Source organism: Canis lupus, chromosome 20 (assembly GCF_011100685.1).
Source record: "Canis lupus familiaris isolate Mischka breed German Shepherd chromosome 20, alternate assembly UU_Cfam_GSD_1.0, whole genome shotgun sequence".
Lineage (NCBI taxonomy): Eukaryota > Metazoa > Chordata > Mammalia > Carnivora > Canidae > Canis > Canis lupus.
Genome location: NC_049241.1, coordinates 19,857,405 through 19,876,819, shown reverse-complemented (window position 1 = coordinate 19,876,819; position 19,415 = coordinate 19,857,405). Strand labels below are relative to the sequence as shown.

The 19,415-nt window shown below is 44.6% G+C and overlaps 1 protein-coding gene across 1 annotated transcript in view; it reads right to left on the bottom strand.

Moving 5' to 3' along the window:
• Positions 1–7,133: 7,133 nt before the first annotated feature.
• RYBP (RING1 and YY1 binding protein) overlaps positions 7,134–19,415 on the bottom strand; it is an 80,191-nt gene continuing 67,909 nt past the window's right edge. The window contains exons 3-5 of the mRNA XM_038565850.1: positions 11,761–11,937; positions 11,572–11,670; positions 7,134–11,167 (exon numbers count right to left, since the gene is read on the bottom strand). Of these exons, the coding sequence (XP_038421778.1) occupies positions 10,915–11,167; positions 11,572–11,670; positions 11,761–11,937 (529 nt within the window). The 3' untranslated portion in view covers positions 7,134–10,914. The remainder of the gene's footprint in view (positions 11,168–11,571; positions 11,671–11,760; positions 11,938–19,415) is intronic.

The window sequence follows — 19,415 nt, the reverse complement described above, 5'->3', positions numbered from 1 at the left end:
GGTAGATAGATGATTGATAGATGATAGATAGATAGATAGATAGATAGATAGATAGATAGATGTTAGATGATTGCTAGATGATAGATAGATGATAGATGATTGATAAATGATAGATGATTGATAGATAGGCAGACTCACATCTCCTACCGGTTGGTTCTTTTTCCCTGGGGAGCCCCAACTAATACATAGTGGTTTAAGTAAAAGAGTAGTTATGCCTCACCTATAAGGGGTCGGGAGCTAGGCAGGCACCGTGGGACGACAGACCGCTCCATGGACTCATCGGAACTGTATTTTTCAGCTCTTCTAACTCTTACTATGCAGCTTCCATCCTCAAGGTGACCTCACGACCCGTGATGACGGAGAGTTCCCGCCATCACCTTCAAGTTCCAAGCCCCAAGTCCTGAGGAATCGCGCAAACTTAAGAGTATGCTCGCCTCCCCCCCCCCCCCATTATCCCAGGACATTAGGGGTCTCTACTGCGAAACTGGAAGATGTCTCTGCTTTTATATTCCAATCTGGCCCTTCTCATCGGACTGATTGCACCCCGCCGTGCCCCGGCCACACGCGGCAAGGGCTGTCAGGGTGTGAGGCTTTTGGGGATCCTGTCGGGTCTGGGATGGTCGTTTCACGGGAGTCCGTCGGACTCGCTCCAGGGTGGACTCTTGCAGGCAAACACTTCGAGCGAGCGGGGCCGACGGAGAGCAGCCAGGCAGGGGCAGGCAAAAGTGAGGCTTGAAGTCGGAGGGGGCGGGGCGAGGCCGAGGGGGCGGGGCTATGGAGGGGGCGGAGCCTAGGGGAGGGCCGACCGAGGGGGCGGGGCCTAGGGGCGGGGCGAGGGCGGCCGAGAGGGGCGGGGCTGTGGAGGGGGCGGGCCTGGGGGCGGGGCTGTGGAGGGGGCGGGGCTTAGGGGCGGGGCCTAGGGGCGGGGCGAGGGCGGCCGAGAGGGGCGGGGCTGTGAAGGGGGCGGGCCTAGGGGGCGGGGCTGTGGAGGGGGCGGGGCCTAGGGGCGGGGCCTAGGGGCGGGCCGACCGAGAGGGGCGCGGGAGCCGGGGGCGGCGGGGCGGAGGGCTGGCCCCCAGCTGGGTCCCCGCCAGAGGAGCTGTGGCCTCCTGGGACGCCTGCCCCTGCGCTCCTGTGACCCCGGCGGGAGAGCCGGTTCCCCAAGCCTGGGGGGGGGAGGGAGGGAGGGAGGGAGGGAGGGTCTCCGGTTGCAGCGCCCGAGCTCTGTCCCTTCGACCCCAGCGGCTGCAAGGTCAGCGCCGGCCCCGGAGCGCGGCCTTCCCTGCGAGCGCGGGCTGCCAGAGGCGCTCCTGGGAGGAGGCCCCGGCTCCACCTGCCAGGCGGAGGTCCCCCTCCTTCCCCCCGGCCCGGCAGGGACGCGCCGGCAGGCTGGAAGGACGGTGCTGGGGCACGCGACAGGGCTTCCAGGTCTGCGGTTCCATCCTTCAAGCGCACGCGGCCAGCGGGAGGACAGCGGGGCAGCCCCTCCTGCCAGCCCGGGGGCAGCCACCTGGCTCCCCCTCCTTCCCCCTCCCCCCTCCGGGTCCCCTTCCCTGGCCTCCTCCCCGCCCTGTCCCCGGACCTGGCCCAGGTCCCATCCCGGCCCCGCCCTCTTCCCGGGCCGGGTCCCTGTATCCCCATCCCCTCCCCGGCCGGGCCCAGGCGGCCCCGGTGAGGGAACAACGGGCGGGGACCCAGGCGCAGCAGCTCCCCGCCCCCCGCGCCCCGACACCCCTCCTTGGCGCAGCCGAGTCTATTAAGCAAACTCTCGAGATGCCTGGGTGGCGGGCGGCGGGCGCTTTCGCAGGCACTGAAGTGGGTGGCCACGTGGAGAGGCTGCCAGCGCATCACCTGCCGTCAGGGAGAAAGGCGGGGGGCCAGGGAGTCAAGAAGGACTCACTTCAGCAGGAGTGTGACTGAGATGAGAGCAGATTCCGGAGCGCACGGTCAGATGTCCCCAGAAGGGGACAGGCACAGAGGGGAAGCCCCCGAGGCGAGCGCAGGCTGGCAGGGCTGAGCCAGCTGCTGGCTGCGCTGGCTGCACTGGCTGGAGAGTCCGTAGTTAGGATGCCAGACCTCCCCTCTCCTGCACTGGGGGTTCTGCTTTAGAGCCCAGTGTGGTCCTCGGATAGGCACCTGAAGGTGACACAAGCCATGCCTCTGGAAAGCTTCTGTGGCTCCATGTGGGGCCTCAAAGGTAGGAAATGGCAGGTGTGCAGGACAGCCGAGTCACCCTGCGGAACGGGGAAGTGACATTTTGTAGGTGTCTACCAGGACCCAGGAACTTACCAGCCTCACTAAATCTTTATCATGCCTGTTACCATTGTACAGAGAGAAAATAAAACAGAGGTTCAAAGAGGCTCCATAATTTTCTCACGGCCACGGGCCATCCGTGGCTGAACTACAAGTCTTTTCACAAATGCTCCCCCCTCAGAGTTATACTAGTTGCTGGAATAAGTTTTTAAAATACCATATTAAAGAAAGTGAAATGGGTTTGTTTCCTGCATGACTTCTCAGAGCCTTTCATATGCTAATGACCATCGGGAAACTCCAAGAGGGCTCCTACATTAAACAGGATTTCCACCAAATTTATTTGGCCCCATGAGGCATCTGGCCTAAGTTGTGTTCAAGGAACATATTTTGGAGGAAGCTGTCCATTCAGGCTCTTGAAAGCGAAAAGCCAGGACTCTGGATAGGACGGCCTTGATTCGAATCCCAGTTCCTCCACTTACCAGCTGGGTGGCCTTGGGCAAGTTCCTTAAGGTCTCCGCACTCCAGTTTCCTCATTTGTAAAATAGGCGGGCAGCGATTCCTTCATTCCACAGCCATTTATCCAGCACGGACTCTGCCAGTAACCCTTCTAGACTCTGAGGGCTATGTCAGTGCTTACCTCATAGAATGTGACAGATGGCAGTGTATGTTCCAGGGAGCAGTCCGGTTTTTCCCTAGGGGGCCAGTCCGGTTTTTCCTCTGTGGGCCCAGGGTCTCCATTGCAACAACCCCACTCTGCCTTTGTAGCAGGAAAGCAGCCAGAAACAATACCTGAACGAATGGGCATGGCTGTATTCCAATAAAACTTCATTTAGAGACTGAACTTTGAATTTCATATCATTTTCACATCACAAATATTATCCTTTAAAATTCTTTTTCAATCATTTAAAAGTGCAAAATCAACTCCTTGCTCATGGGCTGTACAAAAACAAGCAATGGGGAAGGATTTGGCCCACGGGCTATAGCTTGCCCACCCTGACTGTAATTCCATAGGGTTTCTGTGAGGATTAAGGGAGGTAATATTAAGTGAGGATTAAGTAAGGCCCTAAAAACAGTACCAAGAAAGTGTGCTGTCCTTGCTACTTAAATAAAGTTTGCTAAAGTAATGCCCTTGCACATAGAGTAGAATGGATTCAGAGTCAGGATGAAATGAGGAATCTTCATAAAGCTGAGAATAATCGATTTAAAAAAAAAAGGGTCCTAGGCAAGTGTCCTTCCCAGAATCTGCCACTCACACCCACCATTCCCAGCTCACTCAGTACCATTGAAGCGTAAGTTCCCACTTGGGATTTACGGGCTTCTACAGAAGAGTAGCAAGCCCAGCCAGTTGTTGGCACCCTGCCTCTGCTCAGCAGCCACCAGAGTGGTCCCCACCTCTTGCCAAGCACACAGGCGAGCTGGCCCATCTGTCCAGCAGCGGCTGCTGACTGTTCCCAGATGAATGGAGGTGCTCGCAATCCTCCCTCTTATTAGCCTATTTGTTTGCTGCCTTCGTCTGCATTGTCAGGATGATCTCTGCACGCAGGAGTCACTTCGAACGTTACAGTATAATTTATTAGAGGGTCTTGCCTCTTGGGAATGCCTCACATTCACACATTTTCCACTCTGGCAGATTGTTATAATTCCAGCCAATGAGATAACTCTACTGTAGACTTCTCCAAACGGGTACAAATTCCTTTAAATGTGAAGAGGCAATGAATACAATTTATATATCTGCCTTGCTCCCATACACGGAGCTCTCCTCCTTCTGGGGCTGCTCTGATGGCTGAATCACTCAGGCTGAAAAAATGGTTCTCATCTACAATTCACTCTCCATGAGTGTATTTGTGGCTGATCTAGTGGCCTGTAGCTCAAACTTCTCTATGCTAGGAGCTCGTGACATTTATGCATGAATGAAAAATCCCATTCTCCATCAATACACATGTGCATATATACAGACGTAGGCACGTATATACATATGCAGGTACAGTACATGTGCACAACCCGCAACTAATGCTTAGCTGCTCCTATGGTGTACTGATGCCAGGCACTCCATAATGTAGCGGATCTTAAATTCTCCCGCTGACTTGAAACTTTTTCTCTTTGGGAAATAACAGAGCAGTGAACATCATTTTAAAAAAATCAGACTTTTAATGAAGAAGAAAAGCCATACTTGTAACACTGTAGATACAGAAACACCAAGCAGCTGTCAAAAAATACCACCGGCATCGATTTACATGTGGCTTGCACCCAACTGCTCTGGGCCAGGGGTAACATATAAAATATAAAAAGGTAAAACAATCACAAAACAGAACAGACCTTTCTCACTCATTCAGAGTGTTGACATCACTGAAGCATTCTAGTAAATGTTCCAAGATGAATGTTGCTCCCTGTTGTTTAAAAAAAAAAAAAAAAAAGACAAAATAGAAACCACCACAGGGGCACTGGCCCATTGTCCCTGGGAACAGAGAACAAGGCAGAGGAGGAGGGTTTGTTTCAGAGATGAGGAAAATGAGCTTTAAGAGGCTGACTTGCCCAAGATCACCCAGTCAGGTAGAGGTGAGAGCCTTCTACAGTTCTAACTCCAAGGGTGTATCTTGCTGCTTCCAGGAATCACATCCGTTTGGTATATTGCCCTGTTATTTGAGTCTCTGGGGTTGGCCGAACCGGTGTGACAGCCTGGGCAGGTCCCGGTCTAGCCTACATGGTGACACCCATCACTGTCAGCAGGCCTCTGGGTCTGGCATTTAAAGCTGCAGTGCTCCGCACTGGCCGCCTCCTCTGGTCCCATTTTGAACAGGAAAGCTGAGCCTTTTGAAGAGTTGGTGTTGGATATTTAGTTTTCTTCTTTCCTCAACTCCTCCAAGCCTCTCAGCTGGCCTTCGGCTTGGAATTCCTCTGGCCCCAGGAGTGCCCCACAACTGAAGAATTGATGAAAATCAGCCTTGTAGGGTTCCCCCAACTGCTTGGGGTGGGTTTGGTCCAGGGCAGGAATGGTAAATGAGTTTTATCACACAGGAACATGGGGTCATGAAGCCTCTAGAGCTGTGTTGAAGATTCAGAGTCTGAATTCAGCTGGAAAAAAAAAGTCCTATAACTGATTCGTGGTACCTGGCATAGGCTCGAGATGGGGAGGACGGGGTGGAGGCTGTCGCTGGTACGCCAGGTCAAAAGCACCTGCAAGACTGGGCCAATTTCAGTCTGAATCCACACACTCACGCACTTTGCTGTGTTTGTGACTGACGTCTGGAGGGAAGGCAGGTTTACCAGGCTGAACAGATCACCTGGATGTCACTCCAGGGTCTGACCAGACCGGAGCCCTTCCTTCATCTTTTCAGACATGACTTAATGACCTTTGATAGAAAAATCAGAGCAGAGCCTTCCCTGCAGTTTTCGAGGGTCCATTTCTATTGCACTTAGCAGAGCCCAGACTGCTGGGGAAAAGGTTGTGCCTTCCCGACACACACCATTAGGAGTAGCCAGATTAGACCCTGGCATCTCTGGTAGCATCTTTTTTTTCTTTTTCCTGGTAGGATCTTGATCAAGTTTTTCATTCTAATACAATGGTGGTTCCGAGCCTTTCCTTCCTGTGACTTTAAGGTTCCAGACCTGCTGGGAGGTCAGGGATGAGAGAGACCTAGGGCCTCCAAGAAGAGAAACCCTTCATCTTCTCTTCGCTGCCCCAGGCTGGGGCTGGCTGGTTGTCCTGTCGCAGGACTATGAAAGCGGAGCACAAGCCTGGGCACTTTCCAGCTTCAGAGATCATCCCATCCTTGACCAAGAGGAATTTAGCCACTTCTCACCGTGCTGTCACACCCTAGCCACAGTGTTCCTCAATGGGGAGCCTGGACATGGGTCAACGCTGGGGTTTAGCTGAGGGCAAGAGGGAGGGAGCCTTTGCCTCCTCTCCTGTCCTGACTGGGAAGGATCCATACTCTTTCCCTAAAAGAAGTCCTTGCGCTTTCACTGAAAGGGCCAACCTCTTGCTGTAGGCCTCTATCTAGGGTGAAGGGCAGTTTCCATCCTCCTCCAAAGGGTGGAGTCAGTGCCAACAGCAGCGGGGACCCTCACACAGGACTCCTGAGGCAGCAGAGAAAGCTGAGGGAGGAGGGGTACAGTCCATAGCCATCACCTGTCCATGCCCACACTGCCCTCCACCCCTTGGGAAACATGAGACAGCATCTGATCCCTGCCCTTCCAACCTTCCAGGACCTGAGAGTTTTAGGGAGCCAGACTGGGTTAGGACAGAGGAGACCATAGTCTGCTAAGTCTCCTTTCACCAGGGCAGGACCACTTTCCAACTCGGCATCCTGCACTTTACATGGTCTTCCTTTCAGTACAAGTGCAAACTCAGGACAGAGAAGAGTGATGGGTAGGGGCAGATCTTGAAGCGTCTCAAGTGGCTTCCGAGTTCTCTGGAAGGGTTCAGCAACTGCCGAGGCATCTGGTCAGCAGCCCCCCAGCTCTGTTGGTGTGACTTTTAGATCTGATGCTGTGTTTTGCGGACATCCAAGTCAGAGTAGCTGACTGCACGGGGCCAGAAACTGATGGGTCTTCCGGGTGTCCAGTCATCCACTGAATTGTCCTCGGCCACCGTCTCCTGCTTTAAATTACTGCCACCAATCTCAAAATATGAACACACACAGGTTAGTGGGGTTTTTCCCCCTCACCTCGACATCCTTTTGTTCAATTACGTTTGCTGCTGTAGCTTAAGAGACGTGTCCTGAGACACCCAAATCAACTTGCGCTTCTGATAAACAAGGAGTCTTCCTCCTTAGCCTCCTGTTCCCATTGGAAAAATCCCACAAGCTAAAAATCTGTATGAAAAGTGGTCATTTTCTTCAGGGCTAAAATCTATACACAAGAAAATAAAGATTTCCGTGTAAATTTTACTATTTTATTTGTGAAAAAACTACAAGCAGAATTCATAAATAGACATTTCTATTTAAAGCAGGAAAATGATAAAGTGGCTTCTAATAACATAGTCGTGCACATGCCAGTAACAGGAATATATTAACATCTTTTATTTGCTAGACAAAGAGCAGTGTCCAATATAAATTTTCCCAAAACATTTAAGACCTGTGAATTTCTGACCAGTTCACAAAACCACCAACTGACACTTTAGCATGAAGGAAAAAAACAAACCTAACAGACTGTCAGCTCTAAAGACGTTACAGAGCAGAAACTTCCCAAAGCGTTATACAAGCTGTCTTTCTGGGCAAATGAAAAATATAGCTCGTATAATACATTAACAAAAATTCACAAGATAAGATTATGTTTTGACATACTTAACAAGCATTCTCTATTTGTCTCCAACAAACAAAGCTAAGGAAATAATGTAACCATCTTTACACAGTAAATTAAGGTTACAAGTCATACACAAGAACAGAACTGCTTGCGCATTAAAAACTGTTCAGCTCCATTGTCATACTCTAAATGTTGGCTCTTAAACCATTTTCGGTTACATACAAGCAAAGGTTATTATATATTCAGCAATTAATAAATTTTCAATAATTTAAGATACTGTAGCTTAAAAAAGTAGACTGAGAATGGTCTTGATAAGGCAGGTGGAACATCTTAGTGGAACTAAACTCACAGAAGCTTCTGCCAATGTTTTTAAAGATCCAGATTGAAACTGAAAGGTTTTGATTAAAATATTTTGTGGGTGTCAAGACGTCTTTACCTTTTTTTAAAACTGCATGACTCAAGCAGAGCAAGTCAGGTAAGCTCTGTGTGTGTGCGCACGCACGAGTGTGAAGGATCGTGTGGTATTAAAACAAATGGAAACTTGCAAGCGTTAACACTGTGCTTTTGTTTTTTTTTTTGTTTTGTTTTTATAACCTGCTTACTGTGCCACTGAATACCAAGTATTTCTGGTCCTCTTTTAATATATATCTTTATAATCTACACTAGTGTTTTTACACGCTGCCTACTAACTGTAGGGCAAACTGCAAATGCAGGAAGTTACAGGAATTCCATTTCCAGAATACATGCCTGAGGGATGTCTTCAATTTCAGAAATTAAAAGTTTAAGGTACCTACCACCTCACTACCTCAACAGAATACACAACGGCAGCTAGAGGACTGGCCCGATAACATCTGTTGAGAGAAGTCCCACTGTTAGCTGCAGTTTCTATCAGAATGCCAATTTCATCTCACCTGTTCTAAAGCAATCCTCCCTTCCTTCACCCCTTCCCATTCTTTCATTTACTGATTTATCACGGAGGCAAAACTGAAAAAACCAAGACATTGGCAATGAATTAATTAGCAGCCTATGAGTAGCTGGTTAATCAGCTTTTTCCACTAATCTAGGGGTCCAATCACTTTACATGAAACTAATTTTGAAAAAGTACACAGTGTTTCTGAACAAAGTGCATACCAACACTTATTGGTTCAAAAAGCAGTGCAACCCACATGAGTTTGGTGGCATTTAAAATTTTTTTAAAAAGTTAATTAAAAAACGTAGCAATTCCTTACATCTCTGGAAAATAAATATGGCTGACTAATTTACCCTCCCTGAGACCCTTAATAAAAGGAATATTAAAACTTTAGAAGGAATGTCTTTGCAATATCCCACTAATATTAAAATGTGGATTTAAAATTCATAGTCAAATCACTATGTATTATATATTCTGATGCTTACAGAAAGCATCTGATTTCCTTTGGTTCATTAATAAATACTTTAAAAATGTATTTAAAAAGATAGCATAGCTTGCATCCCAGATACAAGCATTATTTTAAAAAGAGGGGAACAATTGTCCATGCATTTGAGAATAGGACCACAGCAACAAATGGCACTGCTTTATAATCTATACCTTTGAGAACAGAATTTGAATTATGGTACATTAGTGACTACAGAATAGTTTTAATGTAAATGTGAAAGGAACCTTTCCTGTTGGCTACTCAAATCAAGCTGTTAATTGTTTCTTTTTTTACTCGTTGCCTCCAGACACTTACTTCTGTTCTTAAGCAAACCAGGCTTTTCACACCACACCAAAATGGTGGTGCTTCATCACAAATCGGCTGCCCTCCCGTGAGTCCTTCAGTATGATCAAATAAAGGAAGGTAACACCAAGTTCCCATGCCTGAAATGACTCTGAAGCCTATGAACTGTGTGGATATGAACCTTAAGAGTCGAACAGAAGAGAGACGCTAATTCCAAACAAAGCAAAACAAAACAGTTGAAAAATAAGGAGGGAGTGGAATCGTATTAGTGGTCTTTGTTGTTTGTTTTTGCAAGACAGTAAAAAAAATGAATGAAAAGAAACTTCGAAAGAGTTTGCTCAAGCTATCTTTATGATGAGAAAGAAAAAGATCACAGGCTTGCAGGAAGTATGAGCTTTCCCTGCAATTCTGGCTGCTAGTGCTTAAACCATTCACCACTTGAGTTCCTTCCCACAGCAGGGAATTGAGAAATGTCTCCAAACACTGAAAAGCTCCATGTCCGGACTGGATGTGCGGTTGATAACCTTTGTTCAGTAAAACAAACAAGAGTAGATTTTAAGAAAGAAAAAGAATTCTCATAACTAAATTGGTAGGAGGGGAGACACGAGGCAAACCAATTTTAATTACGAAAACCATGACTGCAATGTCACGTGCCAAGTGGAAATAGGGAGTTGCTTCTTGTATGGACCAAAAATACAGTTTAGACGGTTTTAATCCTAAAACTAAGAGACGATTTATAGATTTACCTCAGTCATGAGTTGAGGTCTGGAAAATGGATGGAATTCGAGTTACAGAATACCATATTTTCATGAGTGCCTATGTAAGAACAGCAATGTTAACATGGAACCGGAACTTATACGAATACTTGGCATTCTGGAGCTAGTTTAGTTACTTGTGAATGATCAAAGCCCTCCCCACTAAACCATTTGTGATTTGTCAGTTATTCCATTGCAAATGCAGGCTATCTGGAGCAGTCTTTAAATTTGAGATCACATTGTTCAAAAAATATATATATTTTTCTATCGTCCAGTACTCTTTAGACAGATGAGAGAGTCAAGTTCCCACGTGGGTTGGAACATACTTCATGTAAGACTGATTTTAATTTAATTTCAGCACTTTCATAGAAGGGACTGTCCCAGATCTGTAACTGTTCAATGTTGTATTCACTTCACAGTGTATCAAGCACCAGCGTTGCCATGGATTGGTTTCAAATAACCCTTTATATATAATTTTATATTTATATATATATAGTTATATCAAAACTGATAGTACATAGTATAACTGGAAGAAAGAACTAAACTTAAAAGGATATGCTGAAAAGATGGCGTTTGTGAACACAATAAATAAAAGTTCCCTCCCCCTCCCAACCCCCCCCCCCCAACAAAACAAAAACAAAAAACCAGTTGTAATGTACATGGAAAATTGTGCACAGCAGATTTTTTTTTTTTTATAAAAAGTAGATTCAGGAGCACATCCAATTATAAATGATTGTTAGGAAAATCATATAAAACAATGGAATACATAAAAGTGTCAAGAGTAATCGTCAGGGTGCGAAATTCCTTGGTGGCCAGATGCCCATGGCAAGCAGAAATTATCCTGGCAGCTTCACTAAGAGGCCGATGTCCACAGAAGATTCTCCAGGGGATGCAAGCAGCATGGGCAGGTGGAGGATTTGAATTTCATACCCTGATTCATAGTTTTCACAATTCCATGTGCAATTTCAGAAAGATTCATCATTTACTGCTGACATGTCGCCCTTTGGCGTGGAGGAACGGGAGGAGCCCTTGTCTGTGCTCTCCGACCCCGAGCTGCTCTGGTTCTGCTGTTCTGACCCTGCACTGGAGGTCACTGTGGATGAGGATGTCGAGGAGGAGCGAGTCTTTTCCTTAAAGTCTGTGATAATGACGGTGACGTTGCCCACAGTCACTGCCAACTGCTGTGCGGTGCTCCTGTCCACGTTTTTCAGCCGGGGCCTGAAAACAACACCCCAGGGAACAGCCGATTAAATAAGCTATGGATTCAAGTGACTTCTGCATCAATATACAGAGACTGCATGACCCTGTGGCGATGAATCTAAATTGTCACTGCATGTCCAAAGCTTACTACTTTAGCAATAGAAACCACCAATAAGCAAAGCTTTTGCACCAAAGCAATTATCATCAATTTATCTTTCTCCTGTTGTGGCCACAGTGACACAGAAGTAGCCTGCATATACACAGGTGTGTCTTCAAAGTTAAAAGCCCACATCCAGCTCATCCTCCTAACACCCATCTCAGCCTGCAAACCCACAGGCACAAAACCACCCCCGGGGGTTATTGACTAGGCAAAGTGAATAAATCAGAGCACCAATGCTATATTTCATTCTAGTTTCAAGTACCTTGAGGTGTGATTCGTTTCACTGGTCTTTGTTGTAGCATTTGCAGACTGTATACTGTTTGCTTCGCTGGGAGGATCTTTCAGAATATCAGACTTTGGTCTAAGGTGGGGATACAAAAAGAGACATTTAAAACATAGTTTAAATTCATCTGCAAAATAATATAGTGTGCTGAGTTAGCTGGGAACTTACTTTGTTTTCTTGTTGGTATTTTTCTTGGTGACACTAGGACTAATTTCCTTATCTTTCTCAGGTTTCTCTTTGTCTTGCTTTTCAACTTTCTCCTTCTTCTCCTTTTTAGGGGGTGGTGGAGTGGCATACTGTTGTGCCACTTGTTGTGCCACCAGCTGAGAATTGATCCGAGGTTTTCTAAAACATTCAAGAAAAGACACATCACTCTTTGCTTTATAAATTATTTCTCTCATTTTTAAAAATTTTATCATTTTTAGATATTTTATTACTGGTATCTGGGACCTCAAAACTAAATTACTTGTTATTTCTACATTATCGCTTCTGTGCAGTATGAGTAAGTCCATGAAACTTTTCCTCTTTCAATCACCTCCTATATACTTATCTACCTTTAATGACACATACACATGTGCTCAAACATACACATCCCTTTGCAGTTAAAAAAAAAAAAAAGTCTTTCAGCCCATAAAACATTACACTGTTTCTAAGAATGCTGAGAACAGACTTCTTTTGAGCTGTCAAGATTATACTGAGTGACAGCTTTCAAATACTCCTGCTGCAGAGGGTTAATCTCATTTTATTAAATGGACACTGGTAATCCCTTGAAAGGAGAATGAAATTAGAAGTGTGACATTCACTCCTCAATCTAATTATTCCAACTTGGTCTGCTCCCCTGCAGCTCTGTGATTGGCATGGACAACACACATAGAGCAATAAAAGGTAACTGTGGTTCATACTAGTTCCCAAGGGGGTGAAAGATGGAAAGTCACTATTAAAAAAAAAAAAAAAAAAAAAAAAAAACAAAAAACAAAAAACCTCAGACAAGTGATACATTCATTGTGCCATCAACCATTCTGTCCCCGCCAATCTCCAACTGACACTGGCTCTTAACACTATTGTTTACAAATTCTAAGTGCTGCCAAACACTCTACACAATGCATGAGCATTCAGACCCAAACAGGAAAGGGAGAAAGAGGAGCCTATGCATTATTTCTATACAATATTCATTTTCAAAGACATTCCCATCCAGTTTGCCATTTGTAATAGAATAATGTCTCCAAAAACAAGGTAGGAAACAAATACCCAGATGCGTCACTAATGAGGTGAACGACTGGCTGCCACAATGTAATCATCACCTTCAGGACAGAGAAGTGGGCTGGGAAATAAAAAACAACCAACCAGACAACATAGGTCTGGCTCATCAGTGGGAAGGCCAGTGGTGGAACACTGCAGGGGGAGCAGGGAGGACACATCACCAACAAATTTGGAAAAACAAAACAAACACCTGCTAGATACATGACATGCTGAACCCCTAAGTTAACCTTTAAGTTTCTGGAGCTCCTCAAGAGCAAGTGTGGTGTGGACAAGGAGATAAATGGCTTACTCCTGAACTCCTGTGAGTTCATCAAGGTGAGCCTGAACACAGAAGGCGCTGGGTTTGCTCTGAGTGTTTCAGTACCTGTTTGGAGCTAGTATGGGTTTGTCTGAAAACAGACCAAACAAAGGCACAATCTCAGAGCATGTTGCCTTGGTCATGGAAAGGCACACTGTGAAACCCAGTCAACAGGTACACCTCAGCCTGGACCACAGTCTCTTGTCACTGGGCAAGAGATTCAAACACAGAAGTAAAGTACCCTAAGGAAAGGGAGGAATGTACTTACTCTAAGCCCCCAGTCCCTAAACACACACAGGACACCATGTGAAAGGTCTGTTTCCCACAGGTTCTGAGAAAGGTAGCAGCAACAGCAGCCATTCTAACACATTCTACTCTGCCTAAGATTAAATATGAATGTGTTAATACTTACAAAGAAGATAATCACCACTACCCAAACATTTCACAAGCACTCACCGGGGACGCAAACAGATCAGCTGTCTAATGGGATTACGGAGGAGTTTAAATCAGTTAGAACAAAATGCCATATACTACTCAGGCATCAAAATGAAATAACTCGATCAGAGTTAATACTGTGAATAAACCATAAAAACTTTATAAAAAACTACACCTTGAGGGAGAATTTCAGTTAAGCCAGTATATGTACTTTACTCCAGGGAACTCTGAGGTGCAAAAACAAGAGGGGACACCTGGACAGGAGTCTATGAGAACCTTCAAAGGAGACAGAATCAAAGGTCACAGCCAGCCTCATCAACAGGGCCACCCAATCTGAGTTAGAGGTGTCTGTCTCACTCTAGAATACCCTACAAAGTTCTGTAACCTACAACACTGTACTCTAATTGCCAATCAACCATACACTCCTCAGTGGTAAGATCACATCTTAATCATTCTTGTCACCATGTCGTTCAGCAGTGGCAGGTATTCAATAACATTATCTACTGGATGAATGAAGAATAAATGAATATAGCAGAGAAAGACAAAGTAAAATGAGGATGGACAAGGGGGCCCAGGCTTTGGTGATCAGAAGGAGATCAATGACTACTTCCAGGAGAGGAGGCCACATGAGATTAAGGGTTGCAAAGACTTGATGGACTACAGGCTGCACGAGGACTAGTACAGAGGTGGGAAACTGGAACCCTTCTCTGAGCATCATGGTGCTGAGGGAGAGAGTGGCTCTAGCCAATATCGAAAACAGTAGGCCACGCTTCACCGTTCTATAGGAAAAGGAAACTTAAATCATGTTGTATATGCTGAAAGAGTCTCAAGGCAGGCAAATGAGAGGAGTTAACTCCTGGGACAGAGACAAACTACAATTGAGAAAAATCCTGAGAAAGGAATAGGGACACTTTTCTTCTGAGGCAGGAGAGGGATGCTAGATAAAGAGGGGTTATGAAGAGAGAAATTAGAAGTGAGAAGTCAGAGAAGAGATTTTGAAACCATGGACATTAGAAGTGGTGTCTGGTTCAGTTGAGTAGAAGGCACTAACAGCAGAAAAGAGAGCTGATGTTGAGCAGAGAGAAAAGGAAATTGCTCATTTTAATTTTTTAATGTGAGTAAAGTTGAGATACAATGTTATATTACTGTCAGGTGATTCAACAATTCCATAGTGTAGCTTCCATCAAAAAGTTACTTGTATATCACAAACTGCCCTTAAAGGCATGAGTGTAGGGGCCCATCAACCAGGTCTCAACCAGCCAGACCTCATGCTTGTCTAGGACCGAGTATCCGCAAATGAGGCCAGCCTGCTGAGGCTCTGGGCACACTGTGGACAACAGCTTAGGTGTCCGTGTGTTTCTTCCCCTGGTGATCATTCCCTAACACTTCAAATACACTGTCAGACTTCTTTTTCAGCACATGCACCATGATCCAGTATCTACAGGAAAAAACCCTACATGTACTTAAGTGAAATCCAGCTGTAATTCTTAATATGCGGCACATGTACACACAGCCATAGGACTGTTCTTACTTGCTCCTAAGAAAATGAGTATTTGACTAGAATAGTGAAGTGTTGTTCTCCTCCAAAAGCCAACCAAGCCACAACACATCATAAATGAAAAGGACCCAAGGCTATTTGGGATCCAATAATAAGCAAAGAATCAAGAAATATAAGGTGTCTGCTAAAAGCATCTGTGTCATCTCAAAAATATTGCTGTTTTATGTCATATATATTCTAAAGTAACAACCTAACTCCTTGGGTACTACTTCCATCCTACACATACACACAACCTCCACAATGATAGATAAGCATTTATTAAATTACCAAACCAGCTTTTTCTCTGTCCCCCACCAACGTGTCCTATAGAACTTCTAGAATTAGAGCACAGAGGATGAGGTAGGAAATAAACCTAGCCACTTTTTAAAAAGATTTTATTTTTAAGTCCTCTCTATACCCAACTTGGGGCTTGAACTCACAGTCCTAAATAAAGAGTTGCATGCTCTTCCGACTGAGCCAGCCAGGTGCCCCACACCTAACCAATTTTTAAATTTTTTGTTTTTAAAGATATTATTTATTCATGAGAGACACAGAGAAGGCAGAGACGCAGGCAGAGGGAGAAGCAGGCTCCATGCAGGAAGCCCGACGTGGGACTCAGATCTCCAGGATCACGCCCTGGGCTGAAGGCGGCGCTAAATCACTGAGCCACCTGGGCTGCCCCCTAACCAATTTTTAAGAGGTGCAGTGTTTCTGAACGAAGTGCATAGTTACTGGTTCAAAAAAGTGAAGCCAACATTTTGGAAGGGCAAAGTAAAGAAAACTAGAAGGCCCATTAGTGTCAACCTACCAAATAAAAGTGCCACCCTGTCAAAACTGTTCCAGCAGCTCCTGCCACCTGTCCTCTTCTTGTTCCTAGGCTTGTGTTGTGACTGCATGTGGCAGGAGAATGTCCAATCTACAGTGAGAACAGCACACTCTGCTCCAGTGAGGCCATGCCAGCTTCTCCAGACAAGACACTGAGAACAGCCTGGAGTGGCAGAGGCACAGCATGCAGTAAGATTGGGCACAGCACCTCTACAGGAGAGATGGACTGTCTCCATCTTACAACGACTGAAGAGCAGAAAGATAAAGAAACTCATCTAATGCTAACAAGTAGCTGAGCTGGGGGATTTTTAACCCAAATCTATCTGGACTCTTGTTGTAGAGCCCAGACGTGTGTGTGTGTGTGTGTGTGTGTGTGTGTGTGTGTGTGTGTGTGTAGAATGTGTGTCTATGTGTATGCACTGGGTCTGGGGTACCAAGGATGAAAAGCCCAGGTCAATCCAGGCTGCAGCTTTGCTAGACAAGGGAATGTCAGTAGCTTAATTAGCCTCACCATCCTTGTTCTGGCAAGGACTACTTAGGTTGTTCTTAAAGAGGGCTGGGTCGGGGGCTGGCAAGAATGCTTTCCACTGTCTATAGAACATTCCCAGGAAGGAGTGAACCTTTATCATGAAAGGGGATAGTGCTGATCAGTGAGAAATCATTACCTCCCACAGATTTATATTGCCTAATGTGTCTTCTAAGTGTCCTATAACAGACAGTGCATTTAACAAACAAAACTTCTAACATGTTGCAAAAAGTCAATTCTTCAATATGCAGCTGCCACTCCGAGTTCTTCAAAATTACCTGTTTCCCAACTAACAAATTTAAAATAAGCAATTAATAGCCTTCACAATACAGTGGAAAGCAGTAGATCAAAACACATGGCTTAAGCTTTAGATGCCTTAAGCCTTGATTTAAAGCTAATCAACTAACAATGGAAAACCCTATTTGAGAAGTGCTATGAACAGGGGGCCTACTTTCCTTACAGAGTAAAGTTGACACCAACCAAGTTATTTGTATCTTCTTCAAGACTTCTTAATGGGAAAAAAGTCTTCTTAATATTATTTTATAGGTTTATTGTTGCTGTTTCAATAACCTGTACAAATGGAAATTTGCTGTGAAATTTCAATAAACATCAGAAAAGTATGCCTGTTTATTTACATTTAACACAGCTAATATTTCAGAAAAGTGTCCATTCTATAACAAGCGAAGCAAATCTTCATGTAGGGACAGCCTTAATTTTAGAAAATGAAAAATTTCAGAGTCTGAATATACGTGAATGAATGAGCACAAAACTATCTTTCTGAATTGTTTTTGTTATGTTTGTGTACTCATGCCATTTTGGAGGAGCACAATTTTTTTTTTTTTAATTTTAGTCAAACCTATTTTTAAGAGGTGTTTCCACCATATATACCCTTTTCTGTGTCTGCTTGTGTACTCAGAAATGTACTTCTCTCTCTTGCACTTCTTTGTATCTCAGCTACCAAACAAGCAACAAGATAAACCCATTTCTTGTGGTTCAGGCAACAAAGAACAAGAAGAAATCTCTAACAAACTATCTTCCTTGATTATGTTCAGCTTTTCCTAAATTATCATTTGTGCATTTTGCCAACTTAGAGAATTCCATCTGGTGTTTTCAATTAAAATACCCCCCCCCCCCAAGGCTCTGGAATCAGACAACCAATTCATCCATTTTAAGGGAAAAAAAGGTACTTTACAAACTTACAAATCATCACTAAGTCAGCTTATAATGTCCTCAAGTTCTCTGGACATTTACATTTCCCCCCCAATCCTTTACTTCCCTTAGCAATGTGTTAGTTGAAGAATAGCAACATCAAGGATTTAACAGTTCTCAGAGTACCTTTCCACTATTAGCTCATTCCTATCAGGAGCCCATGATTCTTTATGATGGATCAGCATGGTAATATAAAAGGAACCTTCACATGACCCATTCTCCTGTCCCATGTGCAAAAGGTCATCCTACACATATGTACTGGGACAGCTCAGATTCTACCCCACCCAACAGTGACTGAATTTAAAAAAAAAAAAAAAAAAAAACAGTGACTGAATTTTTACATTAATGATCCCCCCAAACAAAAATACACCAGCTCGGAGCACAGCAAGGTCTGCATTTACTTCTAAGGCAATGTACATGTTGGGTCAACAACAATGTCCAAGACACACTAATAGCCCTGGCTTTGATGACTAGTATAGAAAGAGGCCCTACAAGTACAACCTGTTTTCTGTTCATTATAGACACCAGCTCCTGACCTATTGTTTTTGTTTTTTTTTTTTTTTTAAATACCAAAGATAATGCAGAGGAGAAATGCTGCAAACAGAAACAGAAGTAGTTAGAATTCCAGCTCCAACATCAATGACCGTGGAAACTTAAAAGGTGATGTAAGACTTTTAAAATCTAGACATGTGGGGCAGCCCCAGTAGCCCAGTGGTTTAAGCACTGCCTTCAGCCGGGGGTGTGATCCTGGAGACCCGGGATCGAGTCCCACATCAGGCTCCCTGCATGGAGCCTGCTTCTCCCTCTGCCTCTGTCTCTGCCTCTCTCTCTCTGTGTCTGTCATGAATAAATAAAATATTTAAAAAAATAAAAATAAAATCTAGACATGTATAGATTTAAGGTTATAAGGCCACTTTTAGGGCTCTTCCCCCTCCACATATGCTTTTTTTTTTAATTTATAACAACTATTGCCTCACTTTATCCTCAACAATTATAAAAAGTAAGTTAGAGAATAAGAGTCTCAGTTTTAAAAAATGAGAAGGCTAACAACTACAATGAGAAGGAGAATCTCCAGACTATTAGCGTGGCATTCTTTCAGCTATATCATGTGAGGCTGAGACTTTTTTATTTTTTTTTTTTGAGACTTTTTTAAATAAAGTATTTTAATCTCTTAAAAATTGCTGTACTTTTACATATTTGTTGCAGTGTTATAGGGTAGTGTATAACTACTAAGAATCACCAACATGATCAACTAGCCCAATGAAGAATAACAGATGAAGAAATACAGCAGATAATCTGGTTTAAAAGTAACCCCCCCCCCCCAAAAAAAATTAAATCCCAAGGGAGTTTCTACGTACATGCTTTCCTTTCCGCTATTTCAAAGGACTGATTATCTTAACAGACCGTTGAACAAATATTCATACATTCAGCTATGGGAATATAAATGAAACCTAATTCCTCCAACCTAATTCCTCCTTGATGCAGGACACACAAGACCTTGTTGGTACCAGCTGTTAGTCTCAATGATGAGGGTGCCCTTTCAAGATTGCCGGTTAGGGTCCATGTCAATGTTACTAGGACCTAGCTGGGCTTTGCTCTGGAAGATCAGTACTCATGGCCTTCCCCAGAGCTGCTTGCCACATCATCAGGCAATGCTGCACCAGGGTAAAAAGAAACTTGCATGACCTACTGACCTTCACTAAAGCCAACTATTATAATACGGACAACTTTAA